This window comes from Pleurodeles waltl, chromosome 2_2 (assembly GCF_031143425.1).
Source record: "Pleurodeles waltl isolate 20211129_DDA chromosome 2_2, aPleWal1.hap1.20221129, whole genome shotgun sequence".
Lineage (NCBI taxonomy): Eukaryota > Metazoa > Chordata > Amphibia > Caudata > Salamandridae > Pleurodeles > Pleurodeles waltl.
The window spans coordinates 513415801-513433554 of record NC_090439.1 but is presented as its reverse complement, the minus strand read 5'-3'; the positions used below and the strand labels follow the sequence as shown (position 1 = coordinate 513433554).

General features: G+C 45.7%; 1 protein-coding gene across 3 annotated transcripts in view; it reads left to right on the top strand.

The window, feature by feature from the left end:
- The window catches only part of OSBPL1A (oxysterol binding protein like 1A), a 1294449-nt gene that overhangs the window by 818484 nt on the left and 458211 nt on the right, over nucleotides 1–17754 (top strand). For all 3 annotated transcript variants that reach the window (XM_069220031.1, XM_069220033.1, XM_069220032.1), the window contains one exon: nucleotides 17575–17650. In XM_069220031.1, the coding sequence (XP_069076132.1) occupies nucleotides 17575–17650 (76 nt within the window). The remainder of the gene's footprint in view (nucleotides 1–17574; nucleotides 17651–17754) is intronic.

Here is a 17754-nt window from a genome sequence, read left to right as displayed (position 1 = left end):
GGCTGTGACTAAAAAAAACTGACGTTATCTCCAACAGAAGACCTAATACTAGACAAATAAGTGCTCACAGTAACGAAAATGGAAGACTAGTTTTAATTGTTAAATTCATTAAACGAATGAACAATTTGAACTATTCTATCTATAAATATTTTTTAGTTTAGAGGTTTCAAAAGGCTTTAGTAGGTTGCTAGGGTGTTGACTTTTCCTTCTGCTATGTGTGGCCTTTAAAACTCTTCCTGCTAGTGAATTCTGCATTTGTTGACACACAATGTGGCACCAACTATACAATCATACTCACCTTGTGTTCACTTTTATCTGATAGAGACTTCTAGCTGTAGATTCCTTACCTTTGAATACCTTGGCATCGGCTTCGAATCTGGAATATTTTTTCTGAGCAATATCCTGCACAAGACTCGGCTCTACGTGTTTTCGTCAGTGTTGTTGGAGCCACCTGTGACATCACAGTCGCCTATAAAGGCACCAACCTAGCGCACATATGTCAGTTCTTTTCCTTCTACGCTGGTTAAGCGCAGGTCCGGGATCGAGCAACCCTTTGCCTTTTTTAGCAAGCTTTTTTTCAACCGTTTTGTCAAAGATTTTTTGTGTCTGTGCGAGGATGTCATCTAGGAAGACGGGTTTAAGCCGTGTGGCGCTTGCCATCGCACCATGTCGGTGACAGACCCCCACCAGCTATGTCTCTGATGCCTCGACAGAGACCACGATACGAAGTTGTGCTCCGACTGGCCGGAAAGCTTTGAGAGAGTGGTCTCTAAAGCTCATGGCGGCCTGGCAGTCGACTTCAGTTTGCGCTACTCCTAGGAGGTCACAGTCATGCTCGAGGAGGAGGTAATGGGACTGCTCCAGGAGCCCCAAGTCCTCTTCTTCACACTCGAAGTCCTCAGGACACTCGTGGAAGAGGCACAAGAAGAAGTAGTAGTCCAAGCAGAATTTGACTTTGCATGCCCTTCTGCCGACGAGGTGTCACGGGAATGTCAGCATTCCGAGCACAGTTCTGCGGTGCCGATGCCAGAGCCGACTTTGCGACTCCCTCTTAATCCGGGAGCAGGAGCCGACCCCTGCTCAAATTAAAGACTTCTACGAAGCCATGCGCCTTGTTTTTGAGCGGGCTGACCCCGCGGGTTTGTCTTGAGAACCCACAGGATCAGCACGGGCCCCATCGGGTTCGACGCCGGCGGCTTGGGACTTGGTGCTGTTGGGGACCCCATGATCCGATATTGGATCCGGACTGGTTCCACACAGTTGGCCTTCTCCGGCACCGGGTCCAATGTCGGCGCTCACCCTACCGCTGGCGCCGCCGGTGGTGGGAGCCCCATCCTTATTCCATATGATCCTGAGCTGGAACGATGTTGTACAGCGCCAATTCTGACTTCGACTGCACTGACACAGCCCAGATCAGTACCTGTAAGCTTATTCTGAACAGCCAGGCACAGATGAGGACTGGGGGAGGGGTCTGAGGACCCTTTAGACTATGGATTAGAGGAGAAGGATTGGTATGAGGTTCTAGGGGAACCTAGTGGACTGGATACTTCTCCAGGTGCTGGTATGCTTTCACCTCCTTCTGTGGCTACAAAGGAGCGAGCGTCATATGCCATGGTGATGTGTAGGGCAGCTGAGATCTTGGACTGGGACTTGTCTACGGTGCCGGTTATGACTAATATCCTGACAAAGGTGCTTCAGCCTGGGATTGCTACAACGGAGCCAATGTTACCCTTTAATGAGGCCCTTACTGATGTCCTGATGGGGACGAGGTCCAAACCCAGCACAGGGGCTCCTATAAATAGGACAATAGGCCGCCGCCATCGGCCAGTTCCTACCGACCCTAGTTTCCTCACCCAACACCCCACCCCGGAGAGCTTGGTGGTGCAAGCCTCTACATCCCATGGTCTCTTCCCATTCCGCTCCCCCAGATAGAGAATCCAAGGCTGGACCACCTTGGGAAGAAGATGTTTTCTTCCTACAGCCTGTCATTGAGGTTCGTAAACACCCATGCCTATTGGGGCGTTTTTCCCATACTTTATGGTATACGGTGGCACAGGTGCTGCCCCAGGTCCTGGAGGGCGTATGGGATAATCTTACTCATGCTGCCAAGGATTGGAAAGATGCAGCCAAGTTTACAATTCGGTGTGGTTTGAACATGACCAACTCGCTGGGCAGGGCGATTTCATCAACAGTGGCCCTTTGTCGTCATGGCTGGCTTCCTACCATTGGCTTTTCGGGAGATGCCCAGGCAAATCTGATGAACATGTCCTTCGATGGCTCAAACCTATTTGGAGAAGAGGCAGACTTGTCGCTTGAGTGGTTCAAGGACTCTAGAGGTACAGCCAGATCCTTGGGCCTCTCTGTGCCCGCTTGCCAGAAGTCTGCCTTTCACCCCTTTTGAGTCTTCTGGTGGGGGGGGTACCACGCCAACCATAGGTCAGCCATCGTCCTCCATCTTCACAGCATCCAGTGCAAGGACGAGGTGGTGGTACCTTCAGACCCAGATGGTCTAGCTAGAGGTTGCCACCACCCAGCCCCCCTCTTCTGCAACGCTCAAGCCCTCCTGGTATGATTCTGCAAGACCATGCTCGTCCAGTTGGAGGGAGGATTCGATTTCGTCTCCCTCACTGGCAGTCCATAACATCGAACAAATGTGTTGTGCAGATCTTACAGAAGAGCTATTCCCTCACCTTCCAGTCTTTCCCTCACCTTCTTTGCCCTATCTTGGATTTAAGGGATGTCAATCTCTTACTCAAAAAGGAGAAATTCAAGATGCTCACTCTTGAAGGTCTTGTCTGCCCTAGACCAAGGAGACTGGATGGTAGTGTTGGAATTGCAGGATGCGTATTTTCACATCCCTATCCTGCCCGTCCACAGGTGCTACTTCCGGTTCAAGGTGGGCTTTCAGTTTACTGTGCTCCTCTTGGGTCTCACCAGTGCCCCTCAGGTGTTCACCAAAGTGATTGTGGTGGTAGCAGCTCATCTTCGCATAGGGATTTCAGTCTTCCCCCTACCTCGACGACTGGCTGTTGAAGGCTTCTACTCCCCAGGCTCTCGTCACCCACCTTCATACTACGGCAGACCTCCTGCATTCGCTGGGGTTCACTATAAACGTGCTGAAGTCACACCTGACTTCCTCTCAGAAGCTCCCTTTCATTGGGGCTGTTCTGGACACAGTTCAGTTTTGGGTTTATCCTCCCGAACAGTGAGTCCAGGATATTCGGGTTATGATACCAGTGTTTCTACCTCTATCATGGATTTCAGTGAGACAGACTCTCAGGCTGTTGGGACTCATGGCTTCCTCCATCCTGTTAGTTAAATGTGCCAGATGGCATATGAGGGCTCTGTATTTGAGAGTTCCAGTTGGCACAGCATCAGGGAAATTTTACCGAAATAATTCAGATCTCGGAGGGAACTGCAAAAGATCTGCAGTGGTGGTTAATGAACTGTGATTGGGTCAGAGGCAGACTTCTCTCTCTTCCACAGCCAGATCTCACAGTAGTGGCAGACGTGTCACTTCTGGGATGGGTCAGCCATCTGGGAGAGGCGGAGGTGAGGGGCCTCTGGTCTTTGGCGGAATCCTGACTCCATATCAACTTGCTGGAGCTCTGGGCGATCCGACTGGCATTGAAAGCATTTCTTTCTGTTGTGAAAGGGAAGTTAGTACAAGTGTTCACGGACAACACCACCGCAATGTGGTACTGCAACAAGCAGGGCGATGTGGGGTCATGGACCCTTTGTCCAGAGGCTCTGCATCTCTGGAGATGGCTGGAAGAGCAGGGCATAACCCTGGTGGTTCAACACCTGGCAGGTTCTCTGAATGCCAGGGCGGACGATCTCAGCTGTTGATGCCTAGTGGATCGCGAATGGTATCTCCATCTGGAGGTGACGCAAGGACTCTTTCAGCAGTGGGGAGAGATCTGCTAGCTTCCGCAGAGAACGTGCAATGTCAACAGTATTTCACATTAGAGTTTTCAATGTGGCATTCACTCGGCAACGCTTTTTGTCGCGAGTGGAGTTCAGGCCTCCTGTATGCTTTTCCACCCATATCTCTTCTGCCCAGAGTTCTCAATAAGATCAAGAACGACCGGGCTCGAGCCAATTTAGAGGCTCCGGATTGGGCACGAAGAGTCTGGTATCCCGACCTTCTCAAAAGGAGCATGAATCCTCCAATCAGGCTGCCCCTTCGGGAGGATCAACTCTGCACCTTCATGCGTGGAGATTGAGCTGCGCCAATTGATGGCTTTTGACCTTCCTCCGAAGTCTGTAAAGTTATTTTGGCAGTCAGGTGTCCCTCCACTAAGACAGTATACGCCTGCCATTGGAAATGCCTTGTATATTATTGCACAGAAAAGTCTATTGATCCTCTTTCTGCTTCTCTTTCTGATATCCTTCTCTTCATACTTTCTATTGCCCAGCAAGGTTCTGCCTACGGGACTCTCAAGGGATATCTTTCTGCCTTATCGGCATTTCTTCAGCTGCCTGATCAGCCTTCTCTGTTTAAATCCCCATTGTACATAGATTCCTCAAAGGGCTTGTACATATGTTTCCCCCTACGCCCTTTGTTATTGCCCAGTGGGATTAAATCAGGTCCTCACATTTCTTATGTGCACTCCCTTCGAGCCTTTGCACAACTGTCCCCTCCTGCTGCTCACCCTCAAGACAGCCTTCTTAGTGATGATAACATCTGCCAGGAGGGTAAGTGAGATGCAAGCTCTGCCATCAAAGCTGCCATATCTCACTATCTATCCAGACAAGGTGGTACTTGGAAATCGTGCCTCTTTCCTCCCCAAAGTGTTGACCCCATTTCATTTGGGTCAGAACATCACCCTGTCGACCTACTTTGCTCTACCGCATCCCTCTAAGGAAGAGGAGCGACTCCAACGACTGGACCCAAAAAGAGCATTGTCGTTCTACCTTGACCGCACAAAAGTGTTCCGGGTGGATGACCAACTCTTTGTGGGGTATGTTAGAGCAAAGAAGGGTCAGGCAGTGCAGAAGCAAACCATTTCGCACTGGGTCATTCTCTGCATCTATATCTGCTATGCATTGGCCAGAAAGCAGCCTCCTGAGTGCTTTAGGGCTCATTCTGCCAGGAGCAAAGCTGCTACCACTGCATTAGCTCGGGTGTTCCAGTCCTGGAGATTTGTCAGGTGGCAACGTGGGCATCTTTGCACACGTTTGCAAAGCATTACTGTCTGGGCAATCAGGTATGGAGAGACAGACACTTTGTCCGTTCAGTCCTACAGGACTTTTTATTGTAAGTAGAGCTATCCGCAGCCCACCGCCAGGAGGTTATGGCTTGGGTATCTATTCAAAGGTAAGGGATCTGCAGCTAGAAGTCTCTATCAGATTAACAAGTTACTTACCTTCGGTTATGCATTATCTGGTAAAGACTACTTCTAGCTGCAGATTCCTTACACCCACCCATGCCTCCCCACTCTACGGATATGTCTAGTAGGGTTAGGATTGATCTCTTTCAGGGCCCTAGTTTAGCACAGACAAAATGTTGGTTCTATCCATGACTCTGCGCTTCTGGCATGGAGGTTTTGTGGATAAAAGAACTGACGTGCGGGCACCAGGGTGATGCCTTTATATGCGACCGTGACACCACAGACGGCTCCAGTGACGCTGATGAAGCCACGTGGAGCTGAACAACGCACGCGTATCCGAGAGACACCACCCGACGGCGCTTACGAGGTATTGTTCAGCAAAAAATTCTGGATTCAAAGCGGATGCTAAGGAATTCAAAGTTAGGCAACATGCAGCTAGATAGAGTCTCTACCAGATAATGCATTACCGAAGGTAAGTCATTTGTTCATTTTGTCAAGTGTCATGAAAGCTCTGTCAACCTTCACAAAAGCAACAAACTTGTTCCTGATTTTATTAAACAAACACATTAAATCAATGTGATGGACACATTTGGATCCAAAAAGAGGAAAAGACAGCATTTTTCTTCTGATTGAAATTGTTACCCCCAAATGTGTAAATAACAGAGACCCCACTTTGGCAGCACATTTTACATTTGAAGTTAATTTTCCTTATGCACCTATAATTCACCCCCAGTAAGAATTTCTGGGAAATGATTGTTGCAATATTTGATTAAGGTAAACCCAACTTTAAAGAAACATACCAGATTCATTTTGCACTGTAATTAATTATATGCTCCTTGTCACTACTGTGACATCTACAAGAGCTAAATGTAATTAAGATGGACAGGCTTACCTCCCTTCCTCTACTCTGTTGCTCTTTGATTCCTTAGCAGCTTTTAATTTCCACAGATTCACCTCTCGTAGAATTCAAAACCTGCTCTAAAGGAAAGGTTTAGGACCAGAGAACAGCCATTGTGATTGAGATGCAAAGCAGCAGGAGGGAAGGGAGCAGAAGATATGTCAATGTAGCGCCAGATTCTTGCAGAAGTGATAAAGGGAAAAGAGTAATGTTCAAGCAACAAACAAAAAATATTACAAAAAGGAGATTTTGACTCATTAGCCCTGGGACTGAAGAGAACTTTTTTAGGTGGCTATGCACAAAATAATGCAATCACTAAATCAGTTGGGCTGACGTGTGTGGGGGTGTGTGTGAGTGTTCGCCTAAAAATAAATCACACAGTTCCGTGAGGTTAGTATAGATATAATTTAAAGTATTATTCAACAAAAGCAGTTTAATCCAGTAAAACAGCAGACTTTTAATTGCACATTGGGATTCTACAGCAGACCAGAAAAAAACAAGTACAGTACTAAAAGACAGCAGCAAAAGCAATCACAACGACTTGAACATTCATACAACAAATGTGGTTTTCACTTTAGTTGAACCAAGATAGGCCAAAGGAGGACCAATTGACTACAGCTAACCACTTGTATAAATTACATGACAGCCCTGGGCCTCACAGTCAACCTTTCAAAACGTTCATAATGAACTGTGGCAGGAAACTGAGCAAGTCCTATAAAATCACTATTCACAAGGACAAGGTGAAGATAGCTCCCACCTTCTCATATTTGGGCATAATGTTCGACAAACAGGCCACTTGGGCACCCTGCGTGAAAACAAAAAAAGACCAGATTATTAAAACAACGGCGGCCTTGAAGATTTTTTCCAAAAAACTAGGGGGGATCTCCCCGTCAAATATGGTAAAAGTCTACAAGGCCAAATGTATCCCGGCGGCTACCTATGGAGCATGTATCTGGGGGTATACGAACTGCCATGCGATTCAGTTGGTGGAAAATGACTTCCTGAGATACCTGCTAATGGCACCAAATAGCACGTCATCATATATTAGCCATTCGGAACTAGGGGTCCACTTTGTAACTGATCTAATTAAGATACAGCCTCTATTATTATGGCATAAAGTGTGGACCTCTGAGCATACCGGATTAAACCAGGCCATACTATCCGACTGCATGAATCTAACACACTCGCTTAGAGTCCCCTGGCTAAGATATATTATGACCTTTTTTAAAAATATGGGCTGCGAAGCATATTACCAAAACCCACAATCACTGGAAAAAATAACCAGGAGAGATTTGAGGGCTCTGACTTTGAAGTACTTGGATGAACAGAGATGGGAAGTGGAATCAAAAAAATCTACTGTAATGTCTAACCAACTAATTCTGTCGACGGATGCAGTCCAGCCCTACTTAGTAAGCGTGGCAAATCCCCGACATCGATTTGTCCTTACAAGATTCCACTTAAATATCTTCCATCGACTAGTAACCTTTCCGATTATGTGCGACTGGAGTACAGTCTTAAGAGTATGTCCATGTGATGCAAAAGCTCCCCAATCTACAATGCATGTGGTCCTCTTTTGTAAATTTTATGATATCCCAAGAAAACGTATTTTATTGCCTTTTTTAAGATCGACTAATTTGCGTCAGTGCCGCGACGCGAATTTTAGCTTACAGATTTTATCCTCTATTGAAATGTGTGGAATTTTAGCAAACTTTTTATGTACAGTACTCTCTGTAAGGAAGTCTATGGGCGTACTGAACTAATTTTATTTGAAAAATTTGGAATTTCCGGTAAACTCCTCACTTTCCAGAAAATACTGTAATTGATCTCGATTTTGCACTGATGTAAATTTATCAAGTTTTATATATCTGTCCTTGATGATTTAACGATGTGTTTTATTATCTTCCCTATTTATTTTTAATTTTTTCTATTTTTTACATATTTATCAATGTACTTTTACTTGATACTTTTATGGCCTGCTGTAAGCCAAATAAAGTTTGTTTGATGATGATGATGACTACAGCTGTGATGTCTTTTAACCCTAAAACAATGGGTGAACAAAATTTAGTTAAAAAAAAAAAAAATTGGTTGAGCCTCTGCTTAGATGTAGGGATTAAGTTGTTTGAATTTCTTTCCTCCAAAACCATTTAAATGTGATAAAGTTGACTTGTCACATCTTATCCAACAGTCCATTTTTCAATATTGAGGTTTAATGATGGAGTGAAAAGCCTGAGTCATGTTTTGGAACCCTGGAAATTAGATGGTTAACGGGAGAGGTCAGTTTGGTATACTGTAGCACAGTTGTCTCATTTAGAAGGCTCCACACAAGTGTGTACATTTTTACATACTTGATCATAGTGATTATTTGTCCCTATTGTTTTATTGTTTCAGTAGAGAATGATCTGACGATAGAGAAATCTTGCTGGAGGCGTCAGTGTGTAAAGCCTGTTTAACCTGAAATTAATCCTTTTTGGATACTGTCTGTTTCAGTCTCCCTGCTAAGAATTTATAGCAAGTAGTTATGGATGGGGTTGCAGGCCATAACTGAGTATAGATGAAAGATTGTTTGTTAATATATATTAAATGTGCTCATTCGTAATGCACTGTTGTAGGAGGCTGGACTGGCTTGTAGTGAGTACCAAGGGGTACTTGCACCTTGCACCAGGCCCAGTTATCCCTTATTAGTGTATAGGGTGTCTAGCAGCTTAGGCTGATGGATAATGGTAGCTTAGCAGAGCAGCTTAGGCTGAACTAGGAGACGTGTGAAGCTACTACAGTACCACTTAGTGTCATATGCACAATATCATAAGAAAACACAATACACAGTTATACTAAAAATAAAGGTACTTTATTTTTATGACAATATGCCAAAGTATCTCAGAGTGTACCCTCAGTGAGAGGATAGGAAATATACACAAGATATATATACACAATAGCAAAAATATGCAGTATAGTCTTAGAAAACAGTGCAAACAATGTATAGTTACAATAGGATGCAATGGGGAAACATAGGGATAGGGGCAACACAAACCATATACTCCAGAAGTGGAATGCGAACCACGAATGGACCCCAAACCTATGTGACCTTGTAGAGGGTCGCTGGGACTATTAGAAAATAGTGAGAGTTAGCAAAATAACCCTCCCCAAGACCCTGAAAAGTGAGTGCAAAGTGCACTAAAGTTCCCCTAAGGACAAAATAGTCGTGTTAGAGGAATAATGCAGGAAAGACACAAACCAGCAATGCAACAACTGTGGATTTCCAATCTAGGGTACCTGTGGAACAAGGGGACCAAGTCCAAAAGTCACAAGCAAGTCGGAGATGGGCAGATGCCCAGGAAATGCCAGCTGCGGGTGCAAAGAAGCTTCGACTGGACAGAAGAAGCTGAGGTTTCTGCAGGAACGAAAAGGGCTAGAGACTTCCCCTTTGGTGGACGGATCCCTCTCGCCTTGGAGAGTCGTGCAGAAGTGTTTTCCCGCCGGAAGGACGCCAACAAGCCTTGCTACACGCAAATCGTGCGTTTGGCGTTTTTGGACGCTGCTGGGGCCCAGGAGGGACCAGGAGGTCGCAAATTGGACCTGAAGAGAGAGGGGACGTCGAGCAAGACAAAGAGCCCTCACTGAAGCAGGTAGCACCCGGAGAAGTGCCAGAAACAGGCACTACGAGGATGCGTGAAACGGTGCTCGCCGAAGTTGCACAAAGGAGTCCCACGTCGCCGGAGACCAACTTAGAAAGTCGTGCAATGCAGGTTAGAGTGCCGTGGACCCAGGCTTGGCTGTGCACGAAGGATTTCCGCCGGAAGTGCACAGGGGCCGGAGTAGCTGCAAAGTCGCGGTTCCCAGCAATGCAGCCCAGCGAGGTGAGGCAAGGACTTACCTCCACCAAACTTGGGCTGAAGAGTCACTGGACTGTGGGGGTCACTTGGACAGCGTCGCTGGATTCGAGGGACCTCGCTCGTCGTGCTGAGAGGAGACCCAAGGGACCGGTAATGCAGCTTTTTGGTGCCTGCGGTTGCAGGGGGAAGATTCCATCGACCCACGGGAGATTTCTTCGGAGCTTCTGGTGCAGAGAGGAGGCAGACTACCCCCACAGCATGCACAAGCAGGAAAACAGTCGAGAAGGCGGCAGGATCAGCGTTACAGAGTTGCAGTAGTCGTCTTTGCTACTATGTTGCAGGTTTGCAGGCTTCCAGCGCGGTCAGCGGTCGATTCCTTATCAGAAGGTGAAGAGGGAGATGCAGAGGAACTCGGCTGAGCTCATGCATTCGTTATCTAAAGTTTCCCCAGAGACAGAGACCCTAAATAGCCAGAAAAGAGGGTTTGGCTACCTAGGAGAGAGGAAAGGCTACTAACACCTGAAGGAGCCTATCAGCAGGAGTCTCTGACGTCACCTGGTGGCACTGGCCACTCAGAGCAGTCCAGTGTGCTAGCAGCACCTCTGTTTCCAAGATGGCAGAGGTCTGGAGCACACTGGAGGAGCTCTGGACACCTCCCAGGGGAGGTGCAGGTCAGGGGAGTGGTCACTCCCCTTTCCTTTGTCCAGTTTCGCGCCAGAGCAGGGGCTAAGGGGTCCCTGAACCGGTGTAGACTGGCTTATGCAGAATTGGGCACATCTGTGCCCAAGAAAGCATTTCCAGAGGCTGGGGGAGGCTACTCCTCCCCTGCCTTCACACCATTTTCCAAAGGGAGAGGGTGTCACACCCTCTCTCAGAGGAAGTTCTTTGTTCTGCCATCCTGGGCCAGGCCTGGCTGGACCCCAGGAGGGCAGCTGCCTGTCTGAGGGGTTGGCAGCAGCAGCAGCTGCAGTGAAACCCCAGGAAGGGCAGTCTGGCAGTACCAGGGTCTGTGCTACAGACCACTGGGATCATGGAATTGTACCAACAATGCCAGGATGGCATAGAGGGGGCAATTCCATGATCATAGACATATTACATGGCCATATTCGGAGTTACCATGGTGAAGCTACATATAGGTAGTGACCTATATGTAGTGCACGCGTGTAATGGTGTCCCCGCACTCACAAAGTTCAGTGAATTGGCTCTGAACAATGTGGGGGCACCTTGGTTAGTGCCAGGGTGCCCTCACACTAAGTAACTTTGCACCTAACCTTTACCAGGTAAAGGTTAGACATATAGGTGACTTATAAGTTACTTAAGTGCAGTGTAAAATGGCTGTGAAATAACGTGGACGTTATTTCACTCAGGCTGCAGTGGCAGGCCTGTGTAAGAATTGTCAGAGCTCCCTATGGGTGGCAAAAGAAATGCTGCAGCCCATAGGGATCTCCTGGAACCCCAATACCCTGGGTACCTCAGTACCATATACTAGGGAATTATAAGGGTGTTCCAGTAAGCCAATGTAAATTGGTAAAAATGGTCACTAGCCTGTCAGTGACAATTTGAAAGTAATGAGAGAGCATAACCACTGAGGTTCTGGTTAGCAGAGCCTCAGTGAGACAGTTAGGCACCACACAGGGAACATATACATGCACACCTATGAGCACTGGGGCCCTGTGTGACAGGGTCCCAGTGACACATACATATAGGCCACAAACCTATGAGCACTGGGGTCCTGACCAGCAGGATCCCAGTGACACATAACAAACATACTGAAAACATAGTGTTTTCACCATGAGCACTGAGGCCTGGCTATCAGGATCCCATTGAGACAGTGAAAACAGTGACAAACACCCTGACATACACTCACAAACAGGCCAAAAGTGGGGGTAACAAGGCTAGAAAGAGGCTACCTTCTCACAACTGTAGCTTTAGCTCCTTAGAAGTCTTCAGTTACGTACAGTGTGTGTGGAAGGAGCTGCTGAGTAGGAAAATAAAATAGACTGTCCAATAATCTTTGAAAGCAACATATGATAATTATTCATGAGAGTGAAATCTGGGACTGCTCCTTTGATATTTCTATAGAGAGAACGCAGACCATTGTTAGGATCTGTCTTCAGATCACCTTGTTGGGCCTTATTCTCGACCTTTACATTAGTGGCTTTTATTTCACTGAGCCTTAATGAAGGTGTAGGCCCACTGTGAAAAATTGTAATCAAAATATCAACCATATTTTCAAAGATATTTAGGTGGAACAGAACTAGCCTACAATTGAGTTTTTCTCTTTCAGCACATTGCGCTTTCATAGATTGACGACTTAGGCCCTCATTACGACCCTGGCAGTCATAAGACTGCCAGGGTCGTGGTGGCGGTCAGACTTGTGCCAGTCTGATTGCCACATTATGATCATGGCGGTAGCGCAACGGTCAGACGGCCAGCACCGCCACTTTACCGCCACAGGATAGACTGGCGGTCCTAATCCACCAGGGCAGCACTGCAAGCAGCTCTGCCTTGGGGATTATGATCTCTGCCATGAAACCGCTGGCGGAGATGGGGTGCAGGGGGCCCTTGCAGGGGCAATGCCCTTGGTATGGGCAGTGCAGGGGCTCACCTGGCCAGTCCCTTTGCAAAGTTCACTGTCTGCCTTGCCACCTTCGCACTATAGCATTGCCGCTGGCTGTATTACGACAATGCTGTAGGCCGTTTCCCACTGCAAAACTCATAATTGGTCCAACAGGGAGGCGGCCACACTGGCGGCAACCTACTTGTCGGGACTTCGGCGGACAGGCTGTTCCGTCCACCGAAGATCATAATTGACCCCTTAGCATTTGTTATACTGATCTTCATGGTCCACACTGTGGCCAACTGGAATAGAAAAAGATTAAATTATTGTTGGGATGGAAAAAAATGCATGCTAAACTGGATATTAATCGGTTGCAAGTTTTTGCTTAATGAGCATTGTCTAGGCATAAAAGGTCTGATTGTTTGGAAAAAATGTCACAGTTCTAGTGCCTTAAATATAAAACAAAATACTTGCTTTAAAAAAAAAAATTGAATTTTCCACATTCAAACTTTGAATTAATGCATGCCAGCAAGCCCGAAATTTCAAATGGTTAAATGTGGCTATAATCTTCTATAAGAGGGGGCAGGTGCATAATTTCTGCAGTATTTTTGCACTCTTATAGCGGCAAAGTCTGTGCTTGCTGTTAGCAGTCGCTTCTATCCAAGGAGGATTTGAATCAAAAGAAGGAAATCGCCAAATGTATGTAGCATGATCTTGTATTTTAAGGGTACTGACATATCACTATATAGGTAGGGTTGCGGTTGATTTGAAACATTGCTGTAGATAGATGCATATTTTAGCAATTTGTTTATTACTTTCTTAAAATCATTTAGTCTTCTTAGCTATTTTGACCAATCATGCACTAGATTTTAAAAATTTATAAGAAATTCTAGTTCTCTTGTTATTGACATGATGAAAAAAATACTTTGAGAGAGATGTAATGTATGATGGTTGTCGCTTTAATCACTGTTCTTAAGCATCATTGCAATATAAAATACATTTCCTTTAAGGGCATTTATTTAGAAAATGTGAGGAACGAGTAAACTCCTCTTTCAGTTACCAGAAAGGGAAGATAGAAGCCTGAGAGCACATTTTTAATACTCCTCATCTGTAAGTAGTCAAAAATGGATAGCATTCCTTTGACTGATGGAAGAAATGTAACCTGATGCAGCGTTCTACCACTGCAACGTTATACCTGCAACATTATACCTGTTCTCGAAGGCAAACCTTTTAATTTGGAGGAAAGGAGGGAGCACAGGATAGGATTACTGATGTGTGATAGTATTTACTGTATTATGAGCACATCTCCATTGAGCTCATTCTATAAGCTTATTTTTCAAATCTCTTTATTGGCATTTTTAAACAGTTTGACCTTACATCATTTCAACTGTAGATTAAGCATGTAAAACATCATAAAAAGCAGATCCTTGTATGTATTAGACCCATACATCATTTTGTTGTCACTGAAATGTCCAATCACTCTTGGGACTTAATTCTTAAGCACTGTCAATGTATAGCATCAGCACCAGTTTATTTAGTATTTCTACGAAAACCTTGTAGCCTATATGTTTAATAATCAACTAACTGAACAAACTTAAACCAAGCAAAAAAAAAAAAAAAAAAGGGAAAACAAAGATGTCATAGAAAGGCAGGTAGGAACTGTCAAGTCCGTCTATTCTTCTGTAGGAATAAGCTAAAAGGCCGATGGTCAGAGGGGGCCATGTCGCATTACTTTTTCCTATCGGTCAAGCCACCACAGTAAATTTGTTATTTCTGTTCTCATGGAATGTTTATGTTTAGGTGCCCAGGCCCAGGTTGCCCAATGTTATGTCCCTCTCGTAGTCAGTCCACCAGTACTCATGTTCCCTTTTCCACCTCTGTCTGGGCCTGGTTTATCGCTCATCTTATATATGATTTCCTCAGCAAGTTTTTTTTCTGTATCATGTGTCTCTAGTCAGAGCGTTTTTTCCCCTTGTCAGATTAGGTCCCTACAGCTGGGTTCAGCCACACCTCAATCATTTCATCCCAAAGATGTACTTTAGGGCGCCTCCTAATACCACCAGCATCCTCTTGTCGAAGTGCCTGCCCTTCCGCTCCTGCCTGTTTCATGAGATCTTTTTCCCATGCAATAAAACTTGGACCTCTGGCCGATTTACAGGCCATTTTAATATGTCTCTTCACCAAAGCTAGCGCCTATCTAGGAATTGCGACCCAGCCCTGTCCTTCGTAGTCCTGAGGAACTTCCCCAACAAACATACCTCCTAGGTAAAGGGAAGCATGCAACCAAGTGTGCGGTGTAGTTTGTTTATTATTGTCCTCCAGTAAACCTGCAACAAAGGGCACTCTCACATCATGTGACAGAATTCAGCGTCAGTCCACATTTCAGGCATCCCCGGGCCTCCCACTATATATCACTTGTAACCTATGTGGTGTCAAGTAGGCCATGTGTAGGAAGTTAAATTGAATATACTGAAGTCTAGTGTTAAGGAAGATACTCCTGAGGTCAGACATCGTCCTGCTCCATTCTTTATCTGGTATCTCTTTTCTTAATATTTCTTCCCATCTTTCTGTCAGTTTTGTTAGGGTTGTACGCCCCACATTCTTCCCCCTCCAAATGTGTTTCTTGCAACATCCCTATATGAACACCTCTGTGCTTTAAGTACTGGTAAAATTTATAACATTTGGCTCCTGATCTCAGACCCTGGACATTCCAAATCATGCATGTTGTGTTGTGCTGTGGTAGCCATGCATATACCCACGGATCAAGTTGTCTTGCAAACACATCCGCCCCCCCTGTCTCCCCAAGCCTTCACTCCCAATAATATATCCTGCCTCGTGAAAACATCAGCTAAAACCCCTTAATGAACTCCCCAACACCACGGCCGAACAGCAACGGCCTTCCGCCCAAACAAGTCAACTTCTGAAAACGAAACCATGTCTTCTGAGTTTCTTCCATATGCTCCTCGAGAGAGCATGGTGGTGGAGGGGGAAGGGGTGCTACTAGCAGTCTAAAGCCAGCAATGTCCCTCCTGCCCAGCAAATTCAATAGTAGTCATCTTCCTATGTGCCCATATCCATAAAGAACGACCATGTTTCCACCATTATGTTCTGTGTTATTAGGTCCTTCAGTCTATATCATCCTTCATCTGGCGTTATCAATCCATTTGAGAGAGCTTACGCCCATTAGTTTCGAGCCAGTAAGTGATGAACAAATCGGAACAATCATGTTAATAGGTAGTGTAACTATGCAGTGAGTTATGAGTTTGGCCAAAGATTGAGGGGTTACCACTGGCAGTCTCTCATTCTCAAGGTCAGGCTTATCGGCCTCTGAGTCCTTTACTGATCCACCCGTATCCGTCCCTGAGTGGGATCCCATGCGTTTCTGTCTTGCGATGTCTGCTACCGCCTCGATTGCTGCTTCTTTCTCAGTGTGTTTTTGTGATGGGTGGGTTTCAATCGTCGGTCCCATCTTCGAACTCGCTGGCGTTTTCCAGTGGGTCCCTGGATTACATCTTGCTGTTTATGCTTCCTTCCTGTCATGGGGGGTCCCAGCCTTGTGGGCCTCCAGCCAGTCCCACGCCTCACTGGGATCCTCATAAAAATGCATTTTGCTGTCTATTATGATATTCAGTTCAGCCGGTAACAGCAGTGAGTGATGTATCTCCATCTCTCTGTGCTCTCTATACTTCTTCATAAGATGCTTTTTTTCTTGTACTTCCGCAGTGTAATTAGGGAACATCTTCACTTTTCCATTCTCAATGGGGTACGGGCTATCTCTGCGGGCACAATTCAGTATAACATCTCTAGCACGATAATGCAGCAATTTGCGTGGCAGTCTACCTGGGGACAGTGAACAAGCCAGCACTCTATGCGCCTGTTCCAAAGCAAAGAAAGGTGTGAGTATGTGAGGGGCTACTGCAGTTTTGAGCCAAGTCTAGAGGTACGCCACCATGTCGCTGCCTTCCACTCCTTCCGGGAGTCCCACCAATCGGATGTTATTACATCTATTGTGACCTTCCGCATCTTCTGCACGATATTCCAGTATACGCAGTCGGTTGGTCAGCTCCGTGACTTGGTGCGTAAATGCTTCGTGAGCTGGGCGAATGTCTGCCTTGTTACATTCTGCCTCCCACACCCTGTCTGCCAGCTTCCGGTGTTCAGCCCGCAGTAACCCCAGTCCTACTGAAACTGCCCAATTATCTTGTTGCAGAACAGTTTTGATGTCGACAATCGCTGCTAAGATTTTATCAAATTGTGAACGCATGGTAGCGGAGATGGCCTCCTGTTCCACCAACTGTTCAGACAATGTATCAGGAATGTTCTCCTCATCTTGAGCCATCTGAGAGAATTTCATTAGTGGTTTCCCCATTGTGCACCAATTCAACTCAGCAGCTCACTGCCCAAGTCAGTTAATCACTCACTTGTCTTCTTCCGGTCTGGGCTTTCTAATAGGTAGTTTGTTGTTGCCCTATTCAGTGCTTTAAAAAAACAAAAACAAGGCCTGACAGTGCCACAATCAGTGGAGGAGCCAGTAACCCCATTCAACAAACCGCGCCCAGGCAAATCCAAAGTATTTAGGTGGAGGGAGGGTAGTCAAAGGGCAGTATTCACTCCTCCTGTCTGCCTAATGGTGCAGTATATCCTGGGCCCAAGTGCCAACACAGTGCCATGATATTGTCATTCGTCTTTCCATCCCGCAGGCATGGCCCTTCTGTTTTTCTCTGCTCCTTACACCTGAAGTTTAATTTCAGCATTCCAGTTTTATATTTAATTCATAGTGAGTATGGCATGTTTTATTTTGTGCTGTTGTATTTGAGTTGAAACAAAGTAAAGTGCTACTATGTTTGTAAGTAAAGTTCTATTATCTTTGACAATGAAAGTGTTAGATATGTTAACAAGAAAAAACATGTAATTAAGAAAACAACAAATTTCTTTTTTATTTTTTTTTCCTAGAACAAGCTTGCCCTCTCCAATGTTTTCCAGAAATGATTTCAGCATTTGGAGCATCTTAAAAAAGTGTATTGGAATGGTAGGTAGATGATAAAGCTGCAATCGTACTATGTAGTAAACTTACCGTAAACTGAATTTTCAGCTCAAGTTCCCATGTCTTAGTGTGATTAGGAAAGCCTGGGC